This window comes from Phragmites australis, chromosome 19, assembly GCF_958298935.1.
Source record: "Phragmites australis chromosome 19, lpPhrAust1.1, whole genome shotgun sequence".
Lineage (NCBI taxonomy): Eukaryota > Viridiplantae > Streptophyta > Magnoliopsida > Poales > Poaceae > Phragmites > Phragmites australis.
Window position 1 is genome coordinate 25,383,111 of NC_084939.1, and position 10,305 is coordinate 25,393,415.

At 42.1% G+C, this 10,305-nt stretch overlaps 2 protein-coding genes across 2 annotated transcripts; one reads left to right on the forward strand and one right to left on the reverse strand.

Annotated features, from left to right (window-relative positions):
- Nucleotides 1–3,194: 3,194 nt before the first annotated feature.
- Nucleotides 3,195–4,381, reverse strand: LOC133900309 (remorin 4.1-like). The gene is made up of 3 exons (XM_062341397.1): nt 4,372–4,381; nt 3,512–3,741; nt 3,195–3,389 (listed from the first exon to the last, which is right to left on the reverse strand). Exons 1-3 carry the CDS (start codon nt 4,379–4,381, stop codon nt 3,195–3,197), a joined length of 435 nt encoding a protein of 144 aa, XP_062197381.1.
- Nucleotides 4,382–7,152: 2,771 nt separating this feature from the next.
- LOC133899909 (NAC transcription factor 29-like) lies at nt 7,153–8,981 on the forward strand. The gene is made up of 3 exons (XM_062340941.1): nt 7,153–7,456; nt 7,595–7,881; nt 7,982–8,981. Exons 1-3 carry the CDS (start codon nt 7,285–7,287, stop codon nt 8,651–8,653), a joined length of 1,131 nt encoding a protein of 376 aa, XP_062196925.1. The 5' UTR covers nt 7,153–7,284; the 3' UTR covers nt 8,654–8,981.
- Nucleotides 8,982–10,305: the final 1,324 nt, after the last annotated feature.

Consider the following 10,305-nt stretch of genomic DNA (forward strand, 5'->3'; position numbering starts at 1 on the left):
TGATAAACATACTATAGGTGCACAAGCACATTAATTTTTTTATTTAATTAACAATTAAGATAGGCAGCATGTATGATTGCGAGTATGTAACCACAGGGAATAACTCCTCCTCTAACAAAGGTTTAGAGAGGAGTATATATATCTTAAAAAAATAACATATATATATATATATATATATATATATATATTAAAAAGTAGTATATATATATCAGAAAGTAGTATATATTTTACTTATAAAAAATATATATTTGTAAAAATAGTATATATTTTAGTTATAACAGAATTAACTATGAATCCAACATGAAGTATGTAACGCAGGGAATAACTGCAATTAGCACTATTAGGATATGGTGCGTCTGCCAATGACAAAAAGGTATCCGACTTTCCCCAAAGAAAGTTGGAGAGTTGACTATATGCACACGCATATACATTACCAGCAAGAAAGCCTAATAGCTAGGGTGATCTCATCGGTTGTAATTGATGTGTACAAACTAGAAAGTGCACTTGTCAATGCGACTATGCAACACGGTAATATAGTTATGCCATCGATGGCTAGCTAGGTAGCTGTGCCGCTCAACTCAATAGAAAATTACAGCAGTGCTACAAATGTAATGGTTGCGTATGTGCAATTTGGTTGGGCATGTTCAAGTACAGTCCGAACTGAAGAAAGGCAAGGTGCAGAGAGTCTTCGTTTGGTTTGGGCTGATTGATATGATTGAGCCGCGGAAATGGTTGAAGTGCAGCAGGCATGTACGCAGCAGGGTCAAATTTGTGCGGCAACGCGAGCTCACTAATTCAATGGCCGCACCCTACCTCTAGGGCGACGACAGATCCGATGGCTGCCTGCACGCTCATGTGTGGCAGCCATGAGTGGCACGCTCGTATGTTATCTAATATATATTACTATAAGCATTTGGCATGCACAGCCATTTTTGGTCAAATTTGGTCCGAATGCTTACCCTCTTACCATTTCCAGGTTGCTAATGCATAAATTTTCAGTACTCGATTTCTGTGATCATACTTCAACGCATGGAAAAAACAAAGCAAAAAATCTGATAAAACTCTGTATGTTCTTAACATTTTCACACTAGTTATATAACTAAATAAGCATATTTTAAAAAGATTGTAAGCAAGTTAGTAAGAATTCAAAAAGCAAAAATAGAACACGTGGAAGTAAATCGCTCCATGCATATGAGAAATCACAATATTATATATGTACCTATGAGATATAATTAATCTGGTTGTATACTACCGTTAATTTGCCTATATAATATAATTAATTGGTATACCTACCCAACTAAAAGAATCTAAGAAATGAAACATCATATCGTCATCATAAAAAAAAACATGCATTACATCATGGTCTCAAACATCACTCCATGCATCACTAACCTCAGTCACAATTCGTGCAGGAAGAAGCAAAAATATCACGTGAATATTATTAACCACAGCATCACTAACAGTGCCCCCAGTCACAATTCGTGCAGGAAGAAGCAAAAATATCACGTGAATATTATTAACCACAGCATCACTAACAGTGCCCCCAGTCACAATTCGTGCAGGAAGAAGCAAAAGAAAGCCTCGATAAACTCCATAGATTCTCCACTCCATACATCCATGTAATAGGAAATTTTGTCAAAAAACATAAGCAAATCAAACAAATCAGTAAGCAAAAATACAATTATGTGTAAAGCAAATCAATTATTCCGGCTAAGAAACAAAGGCCAGCTTAGAGTTAGGATTGGAAAAAACCAAATCAACAGAACAATTGCACACAAATTTTACGACTTTGAAAGCAAAATTTGGATAGCTACAAATAAAATTGAAAAAGCAATTTGATGCATTAGCTAGGCAAAATTGAAGCAATTCCGTACCTCTAAAAAGCAGTTCCTAGACAAATTTGTATAATCCTGAAAGCAAATCGCTACAAAATGGCGATATCGCCAAAACTCGATGATCTGCCGTAGCACTCATGGGTAGGACGTAGTGGAAAACAAGCTGCCTAGACCCCAGAGCGTGGGACACCATCATGCTAGATTTGAAGTGGCTTTCCAACTCTTTGGTGACAAGGGTGCACGTGCGGTGGATCCTACCTTCGTCCAGATGATGACGAAGATGAGCACCTTGTCCCGGCCACCAGAAACGCACCAACCATCAGCTGCACCCTCCAGCTGTTGGATTTAGTAGACTTGCGACTCGACCTCACCCTTACAACAGAGAGAAAGATATATTTTTGGGAAAGGAATGAGCAGAGAAGCCACATCCTGAACAACATGGGTGCACGGGCGGCGGATACAGCATCCTTCCGGACTTCGACAAAGGTGAGGATCTCCTCCTAGCTACTAGAAACCGCACCAACCATCAGTTATACCTTTTAGCTGCTGGATCTAGTTGATTTGTGACCTAATCACCCCCTGCCCCTTCCCCTGCCCTTGCCCTTTCCCTCAGGGGCGCAGCCGAAGGATACATAGAATTGCAGTTGAGCTATTGACTGAACTGCAAGGCCGGCCGGTAGCATTGCGGCTGCATGCTAACTTAAGACCATTGATCGGTGAATCAAGACGAACATTCCTCTATAAACTGCTGTGCCTACGTACCAACAGCAATACTATTGACTTGAGCCTCAAAGAAAGTACGTGTTTCAGTGTTTGAACAACAGTCTAGCTACTGACGTGCCATTACGTACTGTAGCATATATATGGATTAATTGTACACACTGATGTGCAAGTGTGGAGTAGTGACACTACTACAGAATAACATATCAGTGCCGGTTGAAAAATGACTTCACAGTTGGTTTTTCAACCGGCAATCTTTACTCGGCACTGATAGTCGGATACTATCAATGCTAGTTTTGAAACCGTCACAGTGACTCACCATCACTACCGGTTTGAATCACGAACCAATAGTGATAGGTGGATCGGGAGCAAAAATAAAATAAAATGAGCTGGCTCGACTGCCGATACCGCCGCTGCTCTCTGCCACCGCACCAGCTCTGACCGCACCGCCCGCCCCTCCATCAAATCGACTTATCTCAAACACAAGAACACAATCAAATCGAGACTCATCTCTCATCCATATACGAGAACATATATCAAACACAAGAACACATCTCATATACTCATCTCTCATCCATACACAAGAGCACATCTCAAAGATAAGAACACAATCCGTTGAAATCGAGCAAGCAGGAGGGTTCAGAAGAAGGAACGCTTGGTGGAGGACACCCTCCCGACGGCCCTCATGAAGTTGGCGAGCTCCAGCACGCATGCCACCTTGGTGCCCCACTTGGCCTCCACCGACGCGCGCTTCTCTTCCGTATTGTGCCGCACCTTGGCCACCTCGTTCTGCACCTTCTCCATCGCCTTGGCCTGCTTCTCCTCCAACTTCCTCTGCATACACATACATCGGTGCCCGACAAGTCGGAAATGGCGTTGTCGGATTGGGGGACGAAGACGTTAAAGGATGCATGCATCTTTGGTTTATGTCTGGATTTTAATTAGTGATTAATTACCTCATACTTCTTGAGCCAGGCTCTGGCCTTATCGACCTGGCGCCCTGCCCCTCGCTCGCATGCACGCGGCCCCTCAAAGCTTCGCAATGCGGCCGGGAGACGGAACGAGAGGCGAAGCAGAGCCAAAACCCATCGTGGATCTCGCGAGGGGTGGAGTGGCAAGGGTCGATGGGGGAGGGGTGGGGGGAGGAGAGAGTGCTGAGGAGAGAGGTGGAGGTGGGAAGGAGGAACTGATGAGAGAAGGTTGCTCGTGATCAGATAAGATCAAGAGAGCGAGCTGCGTTGGACGTCAGGCACGAGCCAAAACTATAATTAATCAAAAATTCGGGTCTATAAGTAGTATCGGTGCTCGTTTAATACTAACCGGTACTGATACTACTTATCGGTGTCGGTTTTTGACTCAATGGATGAGCGGATGTCTGATTTTGCTATTAACTGGCAGTGATACATTATCATTATCAGTTTTGACCAAAGCGACACTAATGAGCCGACATTTATACCTAAATTGTGTAGTGTGAGCTACTATTCGTATAGTACTAGTGCTTTCAAAAAGAAAGAAAGAAAGATTCATAAAAGATACTGTAAAATTAAGGAGCAGGTCGATCATATCCCTGCATGGATGCATCATGCATGGTCTCCAAGGCCGGGATGGATATGATCGGATGATGTCGGCACGTTGGATATTCTTCGTACGTGGACAGCACACCGCAGGGTGCAGGATATCATTGGGCATGCACACTGTCGTACATGTGTACGTGTTCTAATATATCCTCATGGTATACTCCATGCCACGTATGAGTGTGTGATCTCTGCATCACTGCATGCATGTCTCTGTCGTAGGAAAGGGTTAACGTACGTACCATAATCCATCAATCGATGAGGGACCAAACATATAATTGATTCTTATCTCGTCGCATGCACCCAGGCAACCAATGTACCAAGTTAGTAAGGACGGGCGCAGGTGTCGCTGCAGATATAGATAGCTCATCAGTGATCGAGACTTGTCCATGCACGGCACGCACGCATTCACGTCCCTTTCCCACGTTTCGTCACTTGGGCCGTCAGCCCGAAATATAAACATGTGAACTACAAATACTCTAATTTGAGAAACCAAGTAAAAAAATGTCTTAATTTGTATGTGATAAATTATTAACAATAGTTGATGTATCTTGAACTTAGTAATCATGTGTGTTATATATGTTTATTCTTGTTCTTGTCTAACTTGAGTTGACGGTGTTTGGAATTAGCGAATTCTTTTATGTATGTAGAAAAATTACATACATCAGAAGTTTCGATGTTTACCAGAAGTTTCAATGTGGGTAGTGTATACTTATCAGACTATTTATTGTAGAGAGTAATTTTTCAAGCGAAATTGGTGATCAATGCACCGGATTTCAATTTTTCGTTGGATTATTGCAGAAAGTGATTCAGTGGATTGACACACACCGTTCCGATGATGGACATGAGACCACTGTAAGCTTTCATCGGAACTTTTCTTGAGAGCAAAGTTTTTCTGGAATAGATAGTGTTACACTCACCGGATGGTCCGGTGTTCAGGAGTAGAACACACCAGAACAGCTGGTGTTCACGTTTTCTGCAAGATGTGCTCTGAGTTGAAGTTTTTGATTTTGTACTAACCTGAAGATGTTTTGGAGTGTGAAGAAATGTGTTTGCTTGTTTCAAGGTGTGCAGGTGACAGATACAACTTGGCAGTCGACGGTGGGTGATCGAGGCTAAGCGGGTGCTTGGTGCTGGATGGAGTCAATTATGATCCTAACTGTACACATGAAGCTCAAACAAATCATGAAACAGAGGATGAAGATGTCGCATTGATGAAGTCAAATGAAGGGGATGCCGATGCAAGTGATAAGGTGACACAAGGGATCGGGAGCAGAAAAGACTTGCCAGTGTTCAATATCATAAGACGGAGGACACACGTAATCATCAGAGCTCTTACTTTAAGTGGATGCAAGTGATGGCTAGTCACGCTTTGAGAAGCGTGCTAGGATTTCACGGTTTGCCCTTAAAACTGTGGGAGGGCTATACGAGTGTGACACCATCGCGAAGCTTGCGTCGAGACAAAGCTAAGTCATAAAGGCATCGTGGTCGTTCGATGAATGAATAAAAAAATAGACTAAAATACCCTCGATGGTAGGTAGAACAAGAGAGGGGTATTTTGGAAAAAAAACTTGAGCCCCTTATAGCACCCATCTGAGAGCATTATGCTAGGATTTTAGTGGAGAGGAGAATGAGTGCTTAGCCTATATAATATGTGAGAGTTTTGATTGATAAATCTGTGTAATCCGTCTAAAATAGGTTTGATCTCTTTGAGTAATGAAGTTTATTTATTTCATATGCTTGAATTCTCATCCTTCTAGTTTCTCTCTCTTAGTTATCTTGCCTTGTGTGCAAGTTTTTTCTTTCTGGTTTTGATTTTCGTTTTTGTTTTTGACTGAAATTTCAACACATTATGAGTTCATTTTTTTATTGCTAGAGGCATAAAATACATATACACACACTTATGTAATGTAGTCTTGAATTTTCTTGCTTCTAGATAATAATTTAGAGATTTTTGTTGCTCGGTGTTCATCTTTTTTTATTTCTTTGGTAGTTATGATCTTTCAAGTATTAAGACACATGAATTAATTTTAAATAGAACCTATGTTTCATATATCATCCGTAGAGTTGTGTTACCTCAATTTTCTTCTATTAAAACTTCTCTCAATTTTTATTTTTGCTTGAGTTTTGAGGTGCATTGGGTGATTTAAATAGAAGAAGGTCATCGATTTCGTAAGAAATTTATTGAGGTGTCTATTCACCTCTATAGTCGTCAATCTTGTTCGTACAAAATTAGAATTCTCGTTGAGGTATAAACATGTGAAGTAACTTTTATATTTTCGCTAGGAGGTCTAGGCTCAACCAAAAAGCTTTATCCACATATTAGAAAAATCATAAACAGTTTTAGATGATAAAGTCAAACACGTTTATTTTACTAATCCTTCTCTACCGTAAACTCCTTGAAGAAGCCACAAATATGATAGAGGTGTAAGGCCATCTCTTTGACTTTACCGTAATAATAATCAAGGAGAAAACTCATGGATCAACCTCACAAAAACAAAGGGCCAGTCAGAAGCCACGAGCTGAGCTGCCAAACGACCATCGCACATATCATTGACGGGCAGGGCAGCTCGACACGTGGTCGTCCACGTCATCTCCATCTTATCAAACCATTATTTTGCTTTCGTTCTACCCCAAGCACACGGGTGCCATACGTGGAGCCACGCCGATAACTACGCGCCCAAGGGCAAATTAGTCATTGTAAGTACTCAATTAGCTCCTAAATTAGTCATTGTAACTACGTGCATAAAATAAATTAATTTAAATATCTATTTTCAATCTAAAATAAGAACATAATGTTTCGATGAAAGACACTCTAACTATCTGTAGCTCTAACTCCAAATTTTTTTAAGCTATGATGAATAGCTCCAAAATATCTTGAAGTTAAAACAAAATCAAACAGACCTTAAGCTTGTTCATTGCTCCTGACAAGTGGCAATTGACTATTGTGCCCTTGTACGTCATACTAATCCATACTGGACCATACATACTGCACCCCTCTCTACAAGACAAGGCATGAATGGCATCTATAAATCCAAGGCCAAGTCCCTGCACCTCAAAAAATTCATGCTTCCCTTAGGAGGCTTGCAGTAGCTATCTTCTTCCAGCTACGCTACCTAACCTAGCTAGCTAGCTCACTCCAAATTGCATTCGCCATGGCCAGCACCAGTAGACTAGTGCCTTCTCTTCCAGCTGGTTTCCGATTCCACCCCACAGATGAGGAGCTCATCGTTCACTACCTCATGAACCAGGCTGCCTCCATACCATGCCCTGCGCGTATCATCGCCGAGGTCAACATCTACCAGTGCAACCCATGGGATCTTCCTGGTAATTAACTAGCTTGCAGCAACTTAACAGCCCTGATTCATATATTATCAATAACACCCTTAATTCGAATTTTTACAGTATTCTATTCATTGAATTTGCCGTAACAGTTTTTTTTCTCCATTAATTTATTTCTTTTAGCCAAAGCCCTGTTTGGAGAGAATGAGTGGTACTTCTTTAGCCCGAGGGAGCGCAAGTACCCGAATGGTGCCCGGCCGAACCGTGCCGCTGGATCGGGCTACTGGAAGGCCACCGGCACTGATAAGGCCATTCTGTTGACTCCGACGAGTGAGAGCATTGGAGTCAGGAAGGCCCTTGTGTTCTACGAGGGTAAGCCTCCCAAGGGTGTCAAAACGGATTGGATCATGCACGAGTACCTCCTCACAGGAGCTAACAAGACCACAAAGCGCAGGAGATCCTCCATGAGGGTGAGCTTGATGGGTTTCCTAATATGATCTTTTGCAGTAACCTGCACCAGCTGACCTATGCAATTTCCCTGAATTCTTAACATGTTTTTGTTTGTTTCAGTTGGATGACTGGGTGCTGTGCAGAATCTACAAGAAGAGCAACAACTTTCAGTTCTCTGATCAGGAGCAGGAGGGCTCAACCATGGAGGAAGACTACTCCCTAAACAACAGCATGAATTCTGCTGTTGCATCCTCGCCAAAATCTGAAGCTGCTGCTGACGATCAGCTCCACCCGGCGACCATGAACATGAGCAAGTCATGTTCGCTCACCGATCTTCTCAACACCATCGATTACTCGGCGCTCTCGCAGCTGCTCCTCGACGGCTCATCTGATGCCCCAGCTGAGGCTGAACCACAGCAAAGCCCACTAATCTATCCTACAGGAATACCCGCATACCAAGAGCTTAACTATAACCACAACGTGAATAATAGACACATCAGTATGACACCACAAGTAGATGCATCTTCATATTGTAGTATCAACTATAACGGCATGAAAAGGAACAACGTAATAATGCCGATGGATGGTGCTGGCTCCTTCGATGATGGCAGCAATTTCGTGAAAAAATTGCAACTGCCAAGTGATTCACGGAATGGCAATATTGGCAGCACAAGCAGCTACTGCAACCAGCAGCTTGTAGACACCAGTAGCTTTCAGTACAGCAGCCTGCTGAGCCATCCGTTTCTGAACCAGCAGCTGCCGCTACTGAACAACCACCTCGAGATGCAGTAGCAAGCCAGGCCTCCATTGTGTTAGTGCACGATCCAGATGTGAATTGATACAACTAAAACTTCGTTGGACAAACAGATCGGCTGCGGAGTTTTACAGATTATTGAAACTCCTGTAGAGATCTACAGAGGTTTGAACTTCCTGTAGAGATTCACGACAGGCAGACGGACAGACTGAAGGGTTATTCTTGTTCTTGCAGGGAACAAATCAGAAATTCCCATATGGGATTTATGAGTTGTTCGTTTTCATTTTCCATGTAAAAGATTGTAGATTAGGGGTGTACTGCATACCATCATGTGGAGATCAATGAATGATGACCACGTTTCTTGTACGTATAGTACTAATACTATGCTATGTTGCTATCTTTTGTATGTGCTATTTGAATCCTTATTGGACCAGTTTGGTGAGAAGAGAAGTAGTGGATTAGTCCAAGGGGTAGGATCCTAGAGCTCCTTGTACGGCTTGTTGAAAAAACCTCATTCATCGCCCTTTGTTTTTCGGTTTTAGATTAAGTCTTTGGGAATATACCTAGCTGCTTCTTGATGATACCATTGTTTATTGAAAAATGAGCTTTATTAATTCTTATCGTCGTAGCAAGAAGATACAATCACATAAGAGTTTGATGTTGCTATTGTAGAGATGAAAACGAGAGAAGTAACTTAGTACGTACAGACCTAGTTATTAATACTGGCACTGCAATACCGACTTGTAGCTTAGTTATACAGCTCCGTATGTGTAGTATCATCAGTTCTACCACATCACAACATCCTTCCTTGCTCATATCTGTCACTGCACCGCAAACCAAGGTCCAAAAGTCAAAAGCTTCAGGACAAACTAACCACAGTTAAGAATCCATTGTTCAACGTTGAAGCATATATGCATGTTTGGTCACACTTAGCCATGGTGCATGCGACGTCGGTGGACCAATGCAATGGCAAAACGTCATCACCGAAACAATTGGTATTCTAATGGCCGCAAAGACACCGGATGACGACAATGGCGCGGCGCACATTGCATAGCGGCTTCGTAGAACGGTCTGTACGGAAGTGCCCTACTAAAACATTTTCTCCTTAGAGACACCCATTTGTTTATATGATTTTAGCTAGCTCTTTCAAACCATCATAGACAAAGAGATAATGCAAATAATGCATGCAGCTAACTTTTCGATGTGGTCTACCTCTGCAAGCCTATGCTTTGAAGCAACAGCGAAGAAATTAAACTAGCTGCAGAGCACGAGGTCACATGTTAAAGAGCCTAACTATGTACGATTGATGCTTAATTCTGCGTTAGTTTAAGTGCCGGAGAAGATACATAGTGTCTAGCTAGCTAAAAAGAGGTGATGACTGATGAAAGTAGCTAGACAAGAGAGGAGTGTCAAAATCTAGCTGCTGAAGTCATGCCTGAAACATATCATAGATTATCTCTAAGCACGCATGCTTACGAAAAGCTAATTCGAAGTTTTTTTTGTCATCCTAGGACCTTAGCATTGCACCTACTTTGTCGATAGGTTCAAGGCTAGCTTATCCATGGACCATGGCATATTGGCATGCATGGTTGATTCCTCTTCTAGAATGAGCCACTGGCTATTAATAATTGGTTGCCCGTGGTCTGATCCTGAATCCGCTTGGAGTTGGAGTTATCATGACGAGTTCCTG

Excerpts from the sequence above, each read along its gene's own strand:
- LOC133900309 (XM_062341397.1), bottom strand. Across the intron at positions 3,390-3,511 it reads CCTGGCTCAAGAAGTATGAG|AGGAAGTTGGAGGAGAAGCA; the intron begins GTAATTAATCAC and ends ATGTGTATGCAG.
- LOC133899909 (XM_062340941.1), top strand. The coding sequence starts at position 7,285 with ATGGCCAGCACCAGTAGACTAGTGCCTTCTCTTCCAGCTGGTTTCCGA. Across the intron at positions 7,457-7,594 it reads CAACCCATGGGATCTTCCTG|CCAAAGCCCTGTTTGGAGAG; the intron begins GTAATTAACTAG and ends TATTTCTTTTAG. Across the intron at positions 7,882-7,981 it reads GCAGGAGATCCTCCATGAGG|TTGGATGACTGGGTGCTGTG; the intron begins GTGAGCTTGATG and ends TGTTTGTTTCAG.